Source organism: Cydia amplana, chromosome 14, assembly GCF_948474715.1.
Source record: "Cydia amplana chromosome 14, ilCydAmpl1.1, whole genome shotgun sequence".
NCBI classification, from domain to species: domain Eukaryota; kingdom Metazoa; phylum Arthropoda; class Insecta; order Lepidoptera; family Tortricidae; genus Cydia; species Cydia amplana.
Genome location: NC_086082.1, coordinates 2,050,715 through 2,073,507, shown reverse-complemented (window position 1 = coordinate 2,073,507; position 22,793 = coordinate 2,050,715). Strand labels below are relative to the sequence as shown.

General features: G+C 37.9%; 1 protein-coding gene across 1 annotated transcript in view; it reads left to right on the top strand.

The window, feature by feature from the left end:
* Window positions 1-22,793, top strand: part of LOC134653903 (uncharacterized) — a 321,965-nt gene that overhangs the window by 93,732 nt on the left and 205,440 nt on the right. Inside the window, exon 3 of the mRNA XM_063509267.1 lies at window positions 286-331. Within this exon, the coding sequence (XP_063365337.1) occupies window positions 286-331 (46 nt within the window). The remainder of the gene's footprint in view (window positions 1-285; window positions 332-22,793) is intronic.

Genomic DNA, 22,793 nt, shown 5'->3' with positions numbered 1-22,793 from the left:
CCTATCAAAAGACCGGGATTTATAGGCCTGTGATCCCAAAAAAGGAGATACAAAAAATAATAATAATGTTTATTTATTGTTTAAACAAAACAAAATTTGGCACAACTACGTAGTAGGTACTTTTATTTATTCTGGGACACAACACAAACTTTGAAATGCTCTTTTCTTTACACAAATAAATACCCACACCCGATATCGAACCTAGGACATTAATTATAACACTACTGCTGAGCTTAATGGACACCAAAACATATTACATATTTATATTAATTTATTTTGTTTCAGTGGAAATCCAGATGGTGTGTGATGCGGAAGCTATCTCCAGTAGCAGGTAAGATCAACTTTATTTAACCCTTCCACTGCCAAAGACGTCAAACTGACGCTCGCTGCAGGCCAATATCAACCTTCATGCATTATGACAAGGTTCACGATAGGCGATGCGTTCGAAGGGTAAAAAAACCTTAATTATACCCATTTTCCAATATTAATACTTACCATCAAAACCCCTACTGTTCTTCCAAACTTGGCTATTTTTTACGTGCACGCTGTTTTTAAAAATTAAAAACTCATTCATTTCGGAACACGAGAAACCACAAAACGTTTCAGAGCACTTAATTAACGGTTACAAAAAAAGGTAAAGTAATGTAGAAGTTTCTAAAACGTCATAAATCCTCCTCAAATGTTCTTGAAATATCGACTTTATTGATATAAATTCAAGGTGTATTTTTGAGAAATAGTAGGAATAGAAATATTTGCAGAATCCGGAGTTCCGGACGAGGCTAGTGAAATTATTAATATGGTTACATCATTCCAAATAGAACCTTATTAATATAGAAGTAAGGGTTATCTGTTTAGTAAGTAAGCTAGTAAACGGCAGACCTTCTTATAACTTTGTAGAAAATTGTTATAGTAATGTAAATATACAAACACTTGTACAAAATAATATAAAATACGATGTAAGTATGTATAGAATAGACAAATTGAAATAGATTGGAATGTTTTCTATGATACAACGGCCAGCAATATTTACCACTCACGGACAGAAAAATGTTACTTCCTGGCCGGAAAAGTATATAGCCCGATTCGAATTTAATAATTTGTTACGGTTTAAAGCATATTTTGATACGACCTTGTAAATAGCTTAGTCTGATTGGTGCACGAGAAATGAACTGAGCCGTGCTTGACATGCGCGTCAATCACAAGGACAATCGTCAAGGTATCAAAACCGTAACATATTTTTTCTCAAAAATGGACGGCAAAGTCGACGTTGCCGGTTAAAAAATAGGTCGCGAAGTGCGTAGTTTATGGTCATTCAAAAAATTAAAAAGTTAAAAACATTGCAGTCTCGATTTCGGGACTGCAATGTCGCATACAAATTCCATTATTTAACGAGTTCCAAACTTTTTAAAACTTCAAATGGCCATATCAAATGAAGGCATAGGTCCCTTAAACAGCCAAACAGATGATCCGCACTTATTATTATAAAGCCTATAACAGACTATCGCACCGCACCGCGACCTTGGAGCGTCGCACCCATAAGTGAGAGCGAGAAACAGATATCTCTTTCTCGCTCTCACTTATGGGTGCGACGCTCCAAGGTCGCGGTGCGGTGCGATAGTCTGTTACAGGTTTAATGTTGGTACCGCGACTATTTAGGTGTCTCAAATATAGCTGGTCAACCAAATCTTGTCAGTAAAAAAAGGCGCGAAATTCAAATTTTCTATGGGACGATATCCCTTCGCGCCTACATTTTTCAAATTTGCCGCCTTTTTCTACTGTCAAGATCTGGTTGACCAAATATAGGTTGGCGTATTTTCAGCAGAAAAATACACTTCTTTTTTTTAAAAAGGCGGCAAGCTAATTTTTTTAATGGTTGTATTTATTTCTGTGAAAATTAATGGAAAATTAGAACGTTGCTTCTGTAAGTTCTGTAAAATATTTCTATTTCTTGCACCATTTTTGAGAAAAGCACTATATATGACTCGGCTGGAAGGCTACTTGCTGGCTTCGGATTCAATTAAACGGACTCCCAAGGTCGTCCGTTTAAAACGAATCCTCAGCCTGCAAGTAGCTACTTCCGAACCTCGACAATAATGTACTATTATATTAGAATCGACCTGCGGGCCGGGAAAAGATTGGAAGTTGTTTACACACTTCAGGAGGTAAAGGAAGCTTTAAAACAAACATGCAATGGAACAAACACTATTTTACGGTTCCAGGTTGCTTTGGAATTCAGGAAAACCCGAGAATTTTTATTTCCGGACCGTTTCTACTGTTTCTAGCGTCTATTTTATTCTGGCTTTCGGATTTTCACACACAAAAAAAAACAAGAAAGTATTGTGTTTATAAAACTCTAATAACTTTTCAACACCATTGAAAACGGGTCTCTTTATATGGATTCAATATAAAGTCGGGACACTAATAAACTATTTTCCTACATGTCGACTGCCACAAACATTTAAACTTATTTAATTAGGTAAATCATCATTATCATCAGTGGCCACAGCATTTTGACAGTTATTATTAGGTAACTCACAAAACTTTTGCTTAAGTTTTGAAAGTAGAAAAAAGCCTCATATCATATATATTTAATAAAAACATTATCATAACACAGGGAACCCGCGGGACTCGCATTGGATATCAAAATTTCACAAGGGTACGAAGTTCCCGTAAGTAAGTGTTTTGCGAAAACTAAGATACAAACTTTATGCTTGCGCGTGGCGAAATTTGGAACTAAAGTTTGTACGTACATATTGAAGTTTGCCTTGACGCGCAGCGCCACTTTTAAGGAGTTTGATAAGTTGGTATTTTGTGCGTTCCCTTGGGAGTACTGTTGGATAGAGGGCTGATAGAAGTTTTTTAGAAAATGTAAAAATAAACTAGTGAATTGGGCCTTGTTTAGAAATATGAACTACCTTTGCCTACGGCTTTGCTCGGGTGTAATTTAATCCGTGTTTTTCTCCTCCCGCACTTCAGGAAAAAGATATAAGTCAAGGTTTAAGATTTCTGCGTGCTAAATTTAATTAAATAGGTAGTACTTTTTAATAGTTAGTAGTTTAGTCGCAAAAATGAAATAGACAGATGCCACTCTCGTATTTTAAATACTTAATAGAATTATAGTACCTGATAGAATTTTGAAAAAGTAATTGTTTATTGTTTTAGATTACTACTGTCTGTTTTTTTTTGTACTACATAGGTACGCTATAAATTTTCAATGCAATAAACAAATTATCGTTCGATACTATTTCCTACGGGCAAGTACTTCATAGTGAAAATAATACTACCTACTTATACTTAATATACCTATTTTCTTGTATTGTCTACATATGTATTTTCCTCGTGATTTTTATAAACGCAGAGAACATTATCCTTAAAGCCTTCCGCGAATCCGTTTAAGAATGTTAGGCACATAAATAAAAAGTTAACTAAGTTTTTTAAAGAACTTACTAGACCTTGGCCAATGCACTACCTTGCCCCTAACTCAAAGTAAACAAATATATTTAAAGTTTTTGGCTAACAACCTTGAACTTAATGCCAGCGCTAGTCATCTTGAATACTAAGTAAAACCTATTGCTTAAGGCTTGTCCAGTCAGCAGCAGAAGTTGCTAAGCGGCCCAGGTGTTCAAAATGATCTTGACGCTTCTTTATTGTCAAGAGAATAAGAGCGTGTCAAGGTAATTTTGAACACCTCGCCCGCTTAGCAACTTCTGCTGCTGACTGTCCAAGGATGTTGTTATTTGAGATAAATGAGATAATGTTGCCAGCAAAATACGTCATCGTTTTAAGTGACTACTACTTTGGCCTGCTTGGTAAGTAGTGTGTGCAGTCACACTGCCTACGAAGCAAGTTCGAATACTGACAAAAGTAGGTATATGTTAGGTATATATTTTGTATTTACTTTAACCTTTCGTGTGTAAGTTACAGTTAACTACCTAGTTACAGTTAAAAACCTCGGTTGTGCTGAAAGTATATAAGTAGCAAAAATAATTGTTCTTAAGTTTCTTAATAAATTAAAAAAGGAAATAAGGACGAAAAGTTAATAATGTATGTTGTACTGTCGCCTAATTCATTATGTATGCTACTTAGATTTCGATAGTGTAAGATTATCTCCAATTAATAAATTAACTTATAATATTGATCTTTCGTCATCAAAATCTTGCTTTTTGGTGAAGTTACGTCATAGGTATTATATACTTTATAGTACTTATATAATTTGGTCATTGGAAAAAAAACCGGCCAAGTGCGAGTCGGACTCGCGCACGGAGGGTTCCGCACCATCAACAAAAAATAGAGCAAAACAAGCAAAAAAAACCGGCCAAGTGCGAGTCGGACTCGCGCACGGAGGGTTCCGCACCATCAACAAAAAATAGAGCAAAACGGTCACCCATCCAAGTACTGACCCCGCCCGACGTTGCTTAACTTCGGTCAAAAATCACGTTTGTTGTATGGGAGCCCCACTTAAATCTTTATTTTATTCTGTTTTTAGTATTTGTTGTTATAGCGGCAACAGAAATACATCATCTGTGAAAATTTCAACTGTCTAGCTATCACGGTTCGTGAGATACAGCCTGGTGACAGACGGACGGACGGACGGACAGCGAAGTCTTAGTAATAGGGTCCCGTTTTTTATTTACCCTTTGGGTACGGAACCCTAAAAACGGTCACCCATCCAAGTACTGACCCCGCCCGACGTTGCTTAACTTCGGTCAAAAATCACGTTGTTGTATGGGAGCCCCACTTAAATCTTTATTTTATTCTGTTTTTAGTATTTGTTGTTATAGCGGCAACAGAAATATATCATCTGTGAAAATTTCAACTGTTCACGGTTCGTGAGATACAGCCTGGTGACAGACGGACGGAAGGACAGACGGACGGACGGACGGACGGACGGACGGACGGACGGACGGACGGACGGACGGACGGACGGACGGACGGACGGACGGACAGCGGAGTCTTAGTAATAGGGTCCCGTTTTTACCCTTTGGGTACGGAACCCTAAAAACAGTTGCTTCTGTCATATTTTCACATAATTTTCCATAACTTGACACCGGATTGCATGCCGCATTCAGTAGTGTAAACAAGCTATTATTTTGTACTTTACAAAATCATATTTGAGATGGAACAATGTTTCATATTGGTTAATGTGGGTAATTTTAAAATAATCGAGAAGAGAACAAAAACAAACAACGGTAAAAAACAATTTAATTTCACTTTGGATTAATGGACCTCACCACAATCAATTTGATTTAAATCTAATTCAATCCAATATCATTGCAACGAGCCTAATACTGATACACATGCATTTGATTTCTGTGCAGCTCAATATCTTATAAAGTGCCCTATGTCTTATCAATCTTATCATACTCGTATGTTGGTAAATTGATTGGACAACACAAATTGACGTTAGATTTAATACATTTGATCATATTAAAAACTTAGGCCGCCGATTTCAAAACAGGTTAACTTATAATATACCTTACTAACTTTCCCCGTGAATTTGTCTGCAATCTCCACACCGTTTAAAAGAGGTAACAGACAGAAATACAGATTTACTTTTAATTTTTTTATGATAGGTATTTGAGTTGCGTCCAAAAAATAATCAACACACGCTGGTGGGTATTTATCAACATATATCATTGTTTAATCGCTTCCATTTTACACTCAATTTACTTGTTAATTGAATTAATAAAGGCCAGTTAAAATGTCTGCTCTTTAATTACTTCATCTGAACATTAGTCAATCACCATCGAAGGTTATCTCTCGTTAATTTAATCATTAACTGGTTTTTATTATGGTTGATTAAGTACTATTGCTATGAGATAAAATATAATTCTTGATATATTTTATTACGTACTACTTCGCATTTAATTCAAAATTAATAAAACATGTGCCTAATAAATAATTTATATATTAAGTAGAATGATTGTTTATGATATAGAAGACACACAAGCAGACGATTCGCCTGTTGGTAAGCAATTACTGTCTGCAACTACTGCAAGTGCTGTGCCGACTTTTAAGATGGGAGTACGCTCTTTTTTTTGAAGGTCGGTCGAGAAATACCGCAGTCGACAGGTCATTCCACAGTCTAGATGTGCGAATGGAGTTTCCGAACTGAATGATTATTCATAATCAGGGGTCGGACAAAAAGTGCGGATGACGTCAAACCACTTATAGGATGATTTCAAATAGTATTTTTGATTTTCATAAACAATTATCACTTATCATTTATCAACCTCTTTATTAAACGATATCGCCACTTGAAATGAGTAAGTACGTTTTTGACTGACACATTGTCAATCAGATGAACAATAAATTGACTTCGTTATTGTTTAGCTATTGTATCTTCACGATTATATTTAGCTAAAATTTATATTTACTAATGTAGGTATAAGAAAACGCTCTAAAATGTCATCTTTACTCGAATATTGTGGCAAGTTTCGTGAAATTTATTTTATTCACTACATCACCCTACCACCTGTATTATTAATTCCATGGATTTATTTACGATTATTTTGTTACTTCATTAATACTACTTTGTTACTACATGTCACACGGAAGTTTAAATACAAACTCAAACATCACCTGTGTGCAAGATTACGTCATTTTTACGTCATCCGCACTTTTTGTCCGACCCCTGTTCATAATATTAAATAAAAATAAAATAAAATTCATCCAGTAACAAAAAGTAACATTTCTGCCTCTTTTTAAGTATTCAAGATACCTTAAGTATACAAGAGAATATATGGTCCGAAGACCTTATAACTTCTCGCACTTAAAACGTCTCCGCTAAGGACCTCCACAGGAACAGGTGATACATACAGACTAGGGTTTGCACGACGGATCCGAAATGTATGGGAAGATCCGTGGATCCGGATCCAGATCCGGATAATTTCATACATTTCGGATCCGGATTGCAAACCCTAATACAGACGTACTTATTTGCAATTCAAATCTAAGAAAAATCGCAAAATCCGTTCAATTTAACTTAACCAAACATTGATTGCTGGTCATAATTAGACCCCTCGTCTCTAGGCAAATGTACCAATTCAAAGGTCTGTCTTAACTGGTTGTCGTGGTGAATATAAGTCAAGCAGTAGATCACCGGCTCACGAGCTGCGCAGACGCAGACTTTCACTCACGATCCGTGGACAAAGGATGGAGAATAACAGATTCAGAACAGGATGGGATGATGAGCCAGGTTTAAGTACAGTCAAAAGCAGTTTTGTGCTGTGTTAAGGTTGATGAGTTTAGTTCATTTTGAACACTTCGCCTGCACAGCTTCTTCTAGCTAGCTGCTGAATGTAAATACTTAACTTAAAATGGGTGCCTTATATTCCTAAAATATATACCTACTTTTTTCTTCTTAGCCTTCTTATGTTAGCTCAATTATATTAATATAAAATTAAAACACAAAAACAATACAAAATAAATATAAACACATCACTTAGCTGCTGCCGGCAGCGGGGCAGGGCCCAAGCTGTCGGTGGTCAGGGCCGTAGAGAGAGGAACCGACGTACCTACTGTACTATACGCGCCGTGTCCAAGATTACCGCCTTCCGATGGACAAGAGTCGCTGGACAAGACGAGTCCTAGAATGGAGGCCTAGAGCGGACACCCGGTAGCGGTAGACCACCACAGCGCTGGGTAGATGACATCCGACGACACGGAGGTCGGGACTGGATGAGTCGGGCGGGCACAAGGTCGACAGGAGTGGACGAGGAGGGAAGAGGCCTACATCCAAGATTGGATCACCAAAAGGCCACCATGATGATGATTATGATCGAAAGAGTAGGAGCAGAACTGTGGACTGCTATAAACAACAGTTTACGTTCAGTACTGTTTAATTTACATAATATTATCATGACACAGTCATGAGCTAGCTAGTACTCATAAATTGACTTAGTGTTTGCGTCATTAAAAGTAATGTAGTAAGATTTCTTATCCGTAATCATATCCGTTACAAATTAACATACAGCTGTATTGCCGCGCCTCTGCGCACACGCATTCATTCCAAAACGGCGTAACTCACTCAACGATACAAGGCATTTACGTCCTAGTGTCATCAATTCGAAAAGGACTTATGATTGTGGAAAAAACAAGGCGTTTAGAGCCTTCTGTTTAAATGATTTAAAGTAGAATGTCGCACGTGCAGTGATGTCAGATTCGCAGCGAGCTTCAAGGTTACCGTGACATTTTACATTACATTTACATTCTTACGTGTTTGCGTATGCGAATGTGTGATGGGTAGTGAAAAGGCTGGGCAATCTAGAGGCCGTCTATGCTAAGTAGGCTTGTTGCTGGTCCCATATTGGGATACCCTCCTCCAATTGAAGGGGGTTTAAATCTTCTCTAGACAGAGGTAGAGTTGGAGCCGATGTAGCTTTATTTGACGTCCATAAGCGCATTGTAATATGACTACTTGAATAAACTATCTTTATCTTAAGTAACTTTGCACTGAATTTAACATAACAAAGTGTGGGAGTGGCATAAACGACATATTTTCATAGCAATTTGACGATAATGATACACTTCGTATATAGATCCCTAGGTTCCACATCTCAAAAGGAAAAAATGGAACCCTTATAGGATCACTCGTGCGTCTGTCTCCCCCCCCCCCCCTTTAACTCAAAACTAGAAATGTGCAGTCAAACGTGAGTCGGACTTAATGTACGGAACCCTTAGAACGCGAGTCTGACTGACACTTGACCGGTTTTTTTTTCACTGCACTCCACAACATTAAGGAAAACAGGCTGTATAAGACGTAAACAATAAAAGAAGATTGTCCTAGAGCTAGACTGCTGTAATTGTAGGTCAAAGTCTAGCCTCATTATCTCAGACCTTAACGCGCTAAATAAAGGCAATATTATCTATTTTCTATTTTTAGCCATAGAGAAAAAAATACATAGAGTGCTCACTCCAAGCGGTACTGATAATTCTGCTATTCGATGCTAGATGTCGACTGCGAAAATAATAGTCTTTTTGGTACCAAAACTGATGTATGAAGTGAGCACTCTATTCTTACTATATTTTTCTCTATATGTTTACGCTGAGGTCGCACTATCGGCCCAAATTATTATTTTTTAATTTAATTTAACCTGTCTGTCTAGTTGTCTGTCAAGCATGTCAAACCAAGAATGAATACGACCGTTTACAGGACAACGGTCTAAATAAAAATACCACACTGTAGCATCCTCTTTTTGTATTTTTTTCTTGTACAGTATTTTTAGGACTATAATATTGGCCATGAGGGTTGAATTGAGGATTTTTCTCAGTCTTGCCCGTTAAAGGGTTAAATTCAATCTTCCTTAGAGCAGGTACAAAAGGTGAAATTATTACCACATCGGTGGCAAACAAGAATACGGCCCGACTTTCAAAATGGATAAACGCGTAAGCTCCCTTGTTACTCCGACATCGACGAAAAACTAATAACAACAGCGCTTTTCAAGGAATTGTTATGAAAATAAAAGTTGTCCCTAAATTAAATTTGCTTCGTAAAATAAATGCATTCTGAATATAACGTTGTTAAATTTCTAGCCAAAAAAATACTAATTAAATAACTGCAGTTTTCATATTTGTTTTTCATGAAACTTCAAGTTGCGCAAAACACTAATTAGTCTCCTTAATTAGATGGGTGTTAACTAATTATTATGAGATAATGTAGCTACAATTAATATTAATTGCTATATCAAACATAGTTACTTGGATATAATGTGGTTTGACGGATTATACTCGTACCATTAATCAATTATTATAATGTAATCAAATCAGGGTTCTTGTTAAATCTATGTAGTAATACTATAACTATGTATGTACAACTGTTTATACATAGGTGCCTTCCAAATCCCTCTATGTTCAGAGTAAGTACTTATCAAAAACTTTAACCGATAGGATAACCAAATTTTGAAGGTAGATTATAGACTTTTCATTTATCCTTTAGGTACATTTATACATATGTTTTAATACAACACAACAACATAACGATATTTAGTTGATTGTAGACCAGTACGCCACTAATATGCCAGTACGAGCGAGACGCATAGAAAGTAAGTTACGCACACGCTAGGGCATATGTCGGTGTCAAACTGGTGGTAGCCGTACTCATGTGTAACTAGCGACCCGCCTCGGCTTCGCACGGATTAACAAATTATACATAAACCTCTTGAATCACTATCTATTTAAAAAAAACCGCATCAAAATCCGGTATGTAATTTTAAAGATTTAAGCATACGGACAAACAGACAGCGAGAAGTGACTTTGTTTTATACTATGTAGTGATTGTGCGTATATATGTCAGTACTTATCTATAAAGTGAAACCACATTGCATCATTCATAAAAGGAAATTACAAAACAGTGCCACTTGAAGCCGGCAATGAATAGAGCTCTGTCCGTCTGTCTGTCTGATGGATCTCGGGAACCGGCGAAAGCGGCGTTGTTCGATATCCGGGAGTTTCAAGTGGCTGGGGCTCGATTCTAGAGCTTGTCTAATATACATTTCTATACTTAATATTTCGATAAGATTTTTAAATAAAGCTTGACATGAAAATGGGTCACTATTTATAGAATTTCCATGCAAAATGACCCAGAGAATATTAAGATTCTTGAAGAGGAATAGAACATGTTTTACAGCACACATGGTACTACTTTACCGCTCTAGTGCGATAATTAGCACATTATGTAACTACATACGTCGAAAATTTAAAGGGCCATATGTATCGTCCTCGATACGACGTTAAACTGTCGCACACCTTTTTGACATGGTGTGTAACGCCAACTAGGGCATGCAAGGGCCTAGTTGGGCAGTCAATATTAAAGCAGGATATTGACTTAGGGCGGCGGCGGAAGAATGGATTTAGTCCATCAACGGCGGCGTCCACGAGCCGAGTTAGTAGGCTCACTGCTTACCTGCCAACACGCATTGGACAAGCGCGGCAGGTTAATTGTCTAAACCCCCCCTCTATTATTATGGATACACAAATAAAGAAATGGCCCCTAGGGCCCGGCGGTTCGGATAACTCCGTCGATGACGGTAGGCGGAAGTTGTCCAGAACTCGGGGTGCGAAGAATCTCCGGGCGTCACGATCACATTCCCGTCAAACGACTTCGGCTAAGGTACCCAAGGACTCCGAAAACAAATTAAACATTTTAACATACAATACTCGAACACTGCGTACAGAAGAGAGACTGATAGAGTTGGAAAATTCCCTTCAAGATATTAACTGGGATATAGTTGGCCTCTCTGAGGTGCGTAGGGAGGGCGAAGAAGCTGTGGAACGGGAGAACACTATTTTATTCTACTGTGGAAACTTGGGAGGTCGAAATGGGGTCGGCTTCTTAGTGAATAAGAAATGGAAAGATAATAAAATTGAATTCATCGCATACTCAGACAGGATAGCAGTTTTGAAATTCCGGATTACTGAAAAACATAACCTTAGTTTGTTTCAAATTTATGCACCAACAAGTACACATTCTGACGAAGAAGTTGAAATTTTCTACGACTTGTTAAACAAAGCTTGCGACGAGCACCGTACCACGTACAACCTAGTTCTTGGCGACTTCAATGCCAAGATCGGGAAAAGACAGAACATGAATGAAGCCAAAACTATTGGTCCTCATGGTCTAGGAGACCGGAATGACAGAGGATCACGTCTCATCCAGTTTGCCTTTGGGCAGAATATGCAAGTCGCAAGCACTTATTTCTTTAAAAAACCCCACCGCCGTTGGACCTGGATATCTCCTAACTCCCGAACTAAAAACGAAATAGATTACATAATAACCTCGAACAAACATATTATTAGAAATGTGGAAACAATCAACAGCATAAAATTTAGCTCCGATCATAGACCCCTTCGCACCAAATTAATATTCAATAATAAAATATATCGCCAACAGCTAATTTCAAAAAGTAAAATACGTAAACATGACAAGGATACACTCATTGTTCACAAACAGGAATTCAATTTAGAAATAAGCAACTACTTTAATATTTTGGACAATTACAACGAAGAAAATGTAGATACCCAATACAACCATTTAATAACCAGTATCAGAAGAGCCAGTAATAAAATAAAAACGACTAAAAATAGACACAAAAAGTTGACTGAAAACACCCTGAAACTCATAGAAGAAAGGCAGGCATCAAGCCTTGCTAAAAACAGTGAAGAATATAGAGCAAAAGATAAACAGGTCAAACGAAGCATTCGCACAGATATCAGGAATTATAAAACTAGACTTGTTAAGATAGCGTTAATTAACCATAAATCTCTTAAGGCTGCAAAGGAAGGAGCATCCCAAGGGCAAAGTTGGATAACTAGCTTAAGGGATGACTCAGGTATCAAACAGAGAAGTCGAACAAAAGTTTTACAAATAGCCACAAAATACTATAAAACTCTATACTCTGATCCGTTTCGAACTCGCGAGCAACCAACCAGAGATGAAAGCTTTAACGCCATCCCAGCCATCACTGAACACGAACTACACCTAGCACTTAAGAAAACGAAGTACAGCAAGAGCGCAGGTGAGGATGGCGTCACTACAGAAGCTTTGAGAGTTGGAGAGCAATCACTCATCCCCTATATACATACACTTTTTAATAATATTATAAAAACCTACACATTTCCTAAACAAATGTGTCATTCAAATATAATACTGCTTCATAAAAAGGGAGACAAGGCTGATATAGGCAACTACCGCCCTATCAGCCTTATAACCCATCTGTACAAAATTTTCATTAAAATCGTAGAGAACCGCATCTCAGGACAGCTTGACCTCCACCAACCCCCCGAGCAAGCTGGATTCCGCCCCGGCTTGTCTACCACTGACCATCTGCATGCACTAAATCAAGTGATCGAAAAATGCACAGAGCACAATCTCCCCCTTTACCTCGCCTTCGTGGATTACTCGAAGGCATTCGATAGTATATCGCACCATTCCATATTCGAAGCTCTACAACACCAAGAAATAGCACCGAACTATATAAAGCTCCTACAAACCATTTATTCCAACAGCACAGCCGCCATAAAACTTCAATCTTCTGGCCAGTCCTTCGATGTACAAAGAGGAGTCAAACAGGGAGATCCGTTATCGCCGAAGCTCTTCACCAGCACTTTAGAGCACGTGTTCCGAAAACTTGCGCCGCGTTGGGGAGAGAAGGGCTTGATAGTCGGGGAGAGGAGGCTGACCAACCTTCGTTTCGCCGACGATATAGTCTTGTTTTCCTCAACTTCATCCGAGTTACGTCAAATGCTAGAAGACCTTAGCAACGCAAGCCTCGAGGTTGGACTGAAAATGAATATGTCAAAGACCAAGGTCATGACTAACAGCACAAAACGTGGGATTGAGATAAACGGAGAACACGTCGCATATGTCCAAGAATACCTTTATCTTGGCCAAATAGTCTCTTTCCAGGCGCGACAGGAGAAAGAAATCCAAAGACGCACCGAAAACGCCTGGAAGAGCTATTGGTCAATGAAACACCTGATGAAGGGAGACCTACCTCTATCACTCAAGCGTAGGCTCATGGACATGTGCGTACTTCCAGTTCTCACCTACGGTGCTCAGACCTGGTCTTTGACGGAAGCTCAGAAGTCCAAACTCGGGGTTTGCCAGAGAGCTATGGAGCGCAGCATATTAGGTGTAAAATTAAGGGATCGAGTCCGAAACACCACGCTGCGCTCTAAGACTCGAATAATGGACGTAGCTCGGAAAGCGGCTAAGTTAAAATGGGACTGGGCTGGTCATGTCTGCCGAATGCCTGACGACTTGTGGGCCAAGTTAACCACAGAGTGGGAGCCCCACGAGTCTAACCGGGGAGCCGGCAGGCCTCGTCGGCGATGGCGGGATAACTTGGACTCCTTCTTGAGAGGCTGGCCAGATATTGCACTAAATAGAGACGAGTGGAGGAAGAGGGGGGAGGCCTTTGCCCAGCAGTGGGACACAGTGGGCTCTGAATAAAAATAAATAAATAAATAAATAAAATGTGCTGTAAAACGTTGTACAATACATGTGCGAATAGGTCATTCGATGTCGATAAATTAAAATATACTGAAAGGAGTTTTTTTTTTCCTATTTTTTGCACTTGTATCGTTATGTACCTGTGTACTATTTTTATTATCTTCCGAGATTGACTAAGTATTTTTTACTTTATTTATTTTGATGCTTAATAATTATTTTCTTCGAAGAATAACTAATTTAACAAAGAATTAATTTAAATTACAATCATGTTTACAAAAAATCTGTCAAAAATGCGTTTGTTGTGAGAATACAACTGGTGTTGCCAATATGTTTCGCCATTAGTTCCATTTTCTTTAATTTCTACCATTTTGTTGACATGACTGGTGACCGAAGAGCTGGCGGCTTCCTCGCACAACGTATCAGCATTGCGATACAGCGAGGAAATGCCGCCAGCATTCTTGTTACAAGTTACAATGCCTCAAAGGCCTATTTTAGATGTACCACTGTATAAAAAATCTTTTATGTAATAATTAAAAAAAATGCTATTTTATTTACCACTATACTCTTCGCCTTCTAAATCAGAGCATGATTATCATTTCGATTCGCGCGTGATTTCAATCACTTAATAATAGTTTTAGACAAGACAAGTAACTGTTCGCGAGGCTCGGCCAATGGCAATTACGTTATAAGTAGGTGCTATAAATCTAAATAATAGTTACTAATATTACTGATGATTGGTAGACCTTATGTCTCCGCATTAAGGTTTACAATGAGGAGTTAAAATGTCCACGATATGCTTGAAGTACAATCTACCGCAATATATACCAGTGTTTAACTTGTTTTTTTGTCTTTGTTTTTTGGTGCTATCTCGTTTTTATCAAAGGAGTAAAGCTCTTTTCCATTTAGTAAGATACGTGGCAGACAAACAACACACTTGAATCTTATCATTGACTAGCGACCGCCCCGGGTTCGCACGGGTTACACAAAACCTAAATATCCCTTATAAGCTCTTGAGAAAACCTAAGCGAGGAGTTCCACAGCGTAAGCGAAAGAAAATTCCTCTATAACCGCTTAGGTTCATCTGTGACGTTATCTATGAAAAGGGACCTTATTGTCGATGGCGCTTACGCCATTATTAACGATGCTCCGATTTAAATACAACGCTGCCCGAAGCTGTGCGGCGTAAGCGCCATCGACAATAAGGTCCCTTTTCATAGATAATGCCCCATTTAGGTTCCATTGAGTGAGGATGAACGGCCTGCCGACCACTGGCGGCGTGGTGGTAGAAATAGAAAGCAACTGTCTGAGTCAACTGGACCTCATATCAAACATATATCCTTAGCACAACCATTTATTACCTACTAGCGACCCGCCCCGGCTTCGCACGGAATAACAAATTATACATAAACCTTCCCCTTGAATCACTGTATCTATTTAAAAAAAAACGCATCAAAATCCGATGCGTAGTTTTAAAGATCTAAGTATACATAGGGACAGTCAGAGGGAAGCGACTTTGTTTTATACTATGTAGTGATTATAAAGGCGATGAAACACATAAGCCAAAATTTTTCTTTAAATTTACATCGCCTCGCCTGATCCAAATTTTATCAAGATGGTATTCCGCTATGCTCTCCAAACATAATGATGATGGGATGATTACGATGTACGAGAGCTAACAGTCCTGCCCATCGATGGACCTTAAGGTTTGCGCAATAGAGTTCAAAACCTGTCAGTTAAATAGTCAAATATTTGCCCACCTCTCAATCATAATCACGTGTACGCAGTTACCATTATTAGACAAGTTTAGCTTATTTCCATCACTTACAAAGCAATCGCCTCATGAAAACCAGTATAAATGTGATCTTTAGGGGAAACCGAGGTGAGTTAAAACAGAGGTAGGTTGAAACAACGTCAATTTTGAGACATCTATGTATAACTGCATGTTATCGATCTGGAATCTCCGTCTTTGCCATAAAAACCGCAAAGACGTTGTATCAACTTACCTGTGTTCCAACTCGCCTCAGTCTCTCTACTTATGTTTAGTTATAACAGTGTGGCTACCACAAGTTTGGTACTGACATAAGCGCAAGCGTAAACGTAACTTAGGTTTTTTCTATGCATCTCGCTCGTACTGACAAATTAGTGGGAGCGAGATGTATAGAAAGTAAATTACGTGGAAGTTGGCTTATACGCATACCCCGGCCGGCGAGAGCAAAAATGCGTTGACAGCTTAATAGTGCGAGGACACACACTTTGGTCGATGTCGATAAAAACAACACGATGTACTGGACCACCGTTATGAATCTTATACGTCAGTGTTGACACTGTCAGTAACCTCGTGGTGAGGGTACAGATGAACTCGAAGTCGCATAAATACTGGTTACAATAAAGCGGCTAATATGTTAGGAATAACATTAAGGTCATTGACTTACTGTTTTGCACACACCAAACGGACCGCGGCGAATGCTCGAATATTGTCAAAGATATTTTCACACTTTTGAACCTTATACACTTGTAATAAGACGAAAGTTGTGTACATATTATTGATGTAGGTACAAGTGTAATTAAAATGGTGTAAATGTACTTGAAATAGTTTGCAGTTTAGACTTTTTAGAGTTTGAATAAGAGCGTAGAAGCTGGGGTGTTTAGATTTAGACCAAGTTAAGTCTGCAACGATGTTGATAGTACACGCAGTGCAAGTGTTATTTACCCGTCATAATTTCATAGAAGATTGGTGTTTAAAATAACACTTCCACTGCGTGTGCTATCAAAATCTTATATTTGTCTAACTCTAGTGCACATTTTATCTCGCCGCTACAAAACGACCATTCTAATCTGAGAGCCTACCGCGAACGTTCGACGTGTTGCCTCTCTGTCGCACTTGTAAATTCGTACGTAAGTGTGACAGGGCGGCAACACGTCGAACGTTCGCGGTAGATCCATAGCCTAGCTATAATTGTATGGGACGTTATTTTCGACCGTGATCTAACGCTCATTAGTATAAATAAAGCTTGATGGATGGGGTGAGCTTCGCCTTTTCAAGTGTCTCTGTGTTGCGTCATTTTACACTTTACAGCAACCAAAACAGGTCACGGTGTATAAAATTTACTTACAAATTTACCGGTTTTGATTGCACTTGAGTGTTTTTACCGCTTTGTTTACAAATGGTAGCGGTTGTTGCGTCATTTTATTGTAGCTAATTTGTTTATAGACTTTAAAATGAAGATAAATGAGAAAGAGACTTGTAAGACAAATATATTGAAACCTTTGTGATTATATGTGAGAAAATTTCTGACGTATTAAACTCTTACATTTTTAGAGGCGGCTACGCGCATGGTACTTACTTACATACCAAATGTGTTCCACAAATCATTTAACTTCAAAAGAGATTTAACTTTAAATACAGCAAAATATTTGACTAAATACTCCAAATCGAATCGGTCAGTTGAACCACGAAATAAATACAGGGTGTTTGTGGTACCTACATCGTGTGCCAAATTAAAATGGTGGATACGTTGAATAATTTGCTATGTTCTCATGCCTAGAAAAAAAAATTGCGCACCTTTTTTTTCAGCTCTACGCCAGTTTTACGTAAATTTGAAATTGTTACGTGCGCAGAAGTGAGAAAAACAATTCTTTTTTTTCTGGGCATGAGAAGATAAGAAATGACTCAACCTATCTTCCGTTTTAATTTGGCAAAGGATGTACCAATACCAAACAGCCTGTATAAACACAGAAGGTAGGTAGTCACATAGGTATCTTGTAAAAAAAAAGAATTCATTTAGGTATATTAGTTATATTATATGTATTAAAAGAAGACCTTGGGCCTTGCACATAAAACAAACTATGATAACAGAACAGAACTGCACTCAAAGTAACTGAAATCATTTGTGCTTTCAAAAAAAGTAACGCGGGAACTACGAAAAACCTGTTTGTTTGTCACGTTTTGGGCACAGTGTTGAATTGTGACTTTTAGGATATTTAACCTAAAAGTCACAATTCAACACTGTGCCCAAAAATACATAACGCGTACGATTTTAAACTCTATTTCAAGGAAATAAGAGGCTGTAATAAATTTAAGAGATACTTAAAAACCATTTTTTTGCTGTCGCACATTTGCACACGGAAACCCATAATGATAACGACTTTTGTTGTGACAACTAGTGTTGTGGCACAAATCCTGTTTATATATATGTATATCGATACCCGAAGAAAAAGTCTAGGTGTTACCGATGTTGGAAACTGTAAATCTCCATAGCATTTTATCAGAACTTTAATTAAACAAACTATCTACATCGATGGCCTCGTATCGCAGTTGAGAATACGGTCAGTTGCCGATCAGTTTAAAATAAAATAAAAAAGCGGCCAAGTGCGAGTCGGACTCGCCCAGGAAGGGTTCCGTATTTAGGAGATTTTGACGTATTAAAAAAAACTACTTACTAGATCTTGTTCAAACCAATTTTCGGTGGAAGTTTACATGGTAATGTACATCATATATTTTTTTTAGTTTTATCATTCTCTTATTTTAGAAGTTACGGGGGGGGGGGGGGCACACATTTTACCACTTTGGAAGTGTCTCTCGCGCAAACTATTCAGTTTAGAAAAAAATGTTATTAGAAACCTCAATATCATTTTTGAAGACCTAACCATAGATACCCCACACGTATGGGTTTGATGAAAAAAATTGTTTTGAGTTTCAGTTCTAAGTATGGGGAACCCCCAAAATTAATTGTTTTTTTTTCTATTTTAGTGTGAAAATCTTAATGCGGTTCACAGAATACATCTACTTACCAAGCTTCAACATTATAGTTCTTATAGTTTCGGAAAAAAGTGGCTGTGACATACGGACGGACAGACAGACGGACAGACGGACGGACAGACAGACAGACATGACGAATCCATAAGGGTTCCGTTTTTTGCCATTTAGCTACGGAACCCTAAAAAGAGAATGAAAATATGTACACGTGTTGTGTTGCTGCTGATAATAACTAAAACAAAATTAAATAGCATGGTCCCGCAATGTATGTCAGATAAGATAACTTTCTCATAACTGTTTTTGAGTTCACACCTATAGTTCAAAAAGTACATAAGATGTCATTGCAATTTGCAACTAGTTTAAATACTGCAATGTTCCTATGACTTGGTTTTAACAAGTTTGAAGTATGTTTATTTTTGTGTACCTAAACTTTGAATTACTTAAATACACAAATACAAATACATATGTACATACTTAAATATACAAATACTCGGTGTACGTGGCATAGCCACTCGTGTTACATGTGACTAGTCAATGTTATTAAATACACTCTCGCTCGAACTTTTATTTATGGATATTTATTGTCACGCAAAATTTTCTGAAAAGTTTTTTCTAGAATTGGCACATCTACAGTCCCGTCCCGTAAATCATCGTTAGAACGGGGGCACTCACATGGTACAGCTTAAACAGAATGAAGCTTATCATCGATACATTCTCAACTAATTCTATCGACACCACCCCATCCCTTTAAGACCTCCGAGGTGTTGACTATTCGGCGACAGGTGAACCCAGCTTTTTGTGACACACAAACAGATTAACGTTTTTAAGTTAATATTAACAATATTAAGCGTCGGCTTAACGATGTTTTTGGAGTCATTTTTTAAACGGCAGGGGGCATTTTAGAAGTCATTTACTAGTATTATTTTTAAGTTGCTTTAGAAGGAAGGTTTTGGTTATAAATATTGTACTAATGCGCTTACACCAATGTCTTAACTAGTTAATTTTAAGACTTAAACTTTAATTATTTTATTTTGTATATGTACTTTTGACGTGCAATCTTATTTGCTTCTATTGATGAGTAGAGCAATATATACATACGTATATTACAATGTTATATATACGTGTATTTGGTATACTTATTTGGACATCTGGAGCAAGATCCTTCAAGAAAAAATCGTATTCCCATCCTTAAGGCCGGCAACGCACTTTCAACCCAACTTTTGTTGCAGGTGTCCATGGCCGACGGCAATTGCTTACCATCAGGCAATTCGTCTACTCGTTTGCCTCCTATATCATAAAAAAATTGTTTTATAAAGTTCAAACTTTGAGATACGTCAAATACATATAAGATATTGAAACGATATGGATCGGATATGTCAGTGTCAAACAAGTGTCAAAAGTGACGTTTCTTTAAACAAATATATGCGTCACACTTGTTTGACACTGACATATCCGATCCATATCGTTTCAATATCTTATATTAGACGTATCTTAAAATTCGAATATGGCTGTTAGTCAATTTATTGTTAAACCCAACTATGTAGTTGCATTGCATTCAATCAGTCCCTGTGGTCTTGCGTAACATGAAGTCGAAAAATAGCTAATCATCCAACTATTACGTCTAAATATCGATCACGAGCAGATCAAAATGCTTACTCAACTTCACCTCCGCCGGACAAAAGGCAACACAAAAAATTAAAAAAAAACACGCTTTCTACTCCACTCTTACTTATTTCTTAAATTACAACCTTATCAGATAACTAGTAAACTGAAAATTATTGGAATATAGTCTTTATACACTTGGGAGAAGGATTAAAATAGTTTTGAGCGACGGTAAATACGGGTGACGTTTGTAAGGAAGTTAACTTTTTATTTTTTTGTGGCAAGGGTCCGATTGTCAGGCATCGAGTTACAGATTTGTTAATAGTGATCGTGGGATTGTAGGAAGTGTGGTAGGTTGGTGTTAGATTGCTTGTTTTATTGTTTTACAATTAAAAGTGTGGCCTGAATAAATATTAAAGACTAATTAGTAACATTTTTAAGTTTTTTTTTTAATTTGTAAAGCTACACTATGGATAAAGACCAATAATACTTAAAACATTAATATGTACCATTAGTACAATTGCAAAATACAGAAATCAGGTAGATTTGGGTTTTATTTTATTCAATAAAAAAATAAGTTGTAAAACTCGTATAAAAATTACGCAAAATTAAATTAAATTACAAACTTTTCCGTTGAAAAATAAGACCTGTTCCCATTTAACCACTTTCAATTCTATTTCTTTGAAATAAATGTAATTTTTCAATCATTAATAATAGTAGGTTAAGACATGCTTTATTCAATTAATATATAATTTAAGATTAGCGCAGACGCAGACGATATCGCTGTCAACCGCTGGTCACGTGTCAACCTTCTTGATATTTACGAGTAACGAATTGAATCCATTCGTCTCGGTTTTGAGCAATCTCCGGCCAGTCGTTGAGATATGCGTCCTGCCCTAGTAGCACGGTCGTATTTTTATCATTTATCACCATGCCTGTCACGTTCTAACAAGTATGTAAGTGCGAAAGTGACGGGCTTAGTGATAGTGGATAAAAAATGGAACCGTGCTGAGCCCGCAGGTCGTCCCGCCATCTCTGTCTAGGCCTACCAGAGGCCCGTTTCTCAAAAGCTTGTAACTTGTAATACAAGTGGATGACACTTTTAGACAGCTTTTGTTAGAAAGGGACTTCCACGTGTATTACAAGTTACAAGCTTTTGAGAAACGGGCCCCTGATCCTCGTCCGTTTTGCGGCACCCATACTGTGGTTATTTTGGCCCACCTCTGTACATGCATGCGGCAGACATGGCCGGCCCAGTCCCATTACAGATATATAATAATAATATACCGAATAGAATGCTAATCGCGACAACAATGCGACAACAGCAAAACACTCGATCAAGTAAATTGACAGTAACATCGAAATTAAACATTAAACAACAAACAGACTTGCAATCCGGAGGTCGCGGGTTCGAACCCTGGCTCGTACCAATGAGTTTTTCGGAACTTATGTACGAAATATCATTTGATATTTACCAGTCGCTTTTCGGTGAAGGAAAACATCGTGAGGAAACCGGACTAATCCCAATACGGGCCTAGTTTACCCTCTGGGTTGGAAGGTCCGATGGTGGCAGTCGCTTTCGTAAAAACTAGTGCCCACGCCAATTCCTGGGATTAGTTGCCAAGCGGACCCCAGGCTCCCATGAGCCGTGGCAAAATGCCGGGACAACGCGAGGAAGATCGAAATTAAACATTCGTGAGACATATTTTAAACTGTCTAGACGACAACGGTCACATGTCAAACATGTCCCCAATAGCGATTAAATATCTGAGACCGTATAAACATTTTAACAGTAACATCGTCTAACTCACTCCGCAGTGCAGCAATGCCGCTGCAGAGTGCAGTCACCAACCAAATATGTATAACGTTGAGGTTTAACCTCTAGCTGCCCAGATACCTATAAAAAGTTCTCCTGTTCCATTCTAATTTTGAACTTTGTGTTGACAAAATAAAATTTCATTTTGCTTGGCAAGGTTTGACGTATGGGCGGCTAGAGGTTAAGACTTTAGAGTTTTTGATTTCTACTCGTTAATAAATTTAATTCCACAATCATTAAAGTAGACATGCTATAACACTGAAATATGATTTAAATACCTGTTGCAGCTGCACAAGTGCACGCATGATCAATATTGATGGCCGCAATCAGTCACTGTTATCTCGAGTGGCCGAGATACTGACAGCGGAAAACTTGTGATTAAAATTGATGATGTGATCAAGTGACTAGTGACGTAAGCGAAATTGTACCTAAATTTGCATACATTTTTAGGGTTCCATACCCAAAGGATAAAAAACCGTATTACTAAGACTCCGTTGATGTCTGTCTGTCACCAGGCTGTAACTCATGAACTGATAGCTAAACAGTTGAAATTTTCACAGATGATGTACCTATTTCTGTTGCCGATATAATAACAGATACTAAAAACAAAATAAAATAAATATTTCAGTGGGGCTCCCATACAGCAAACGCGGTTTTTGCGGAATGGT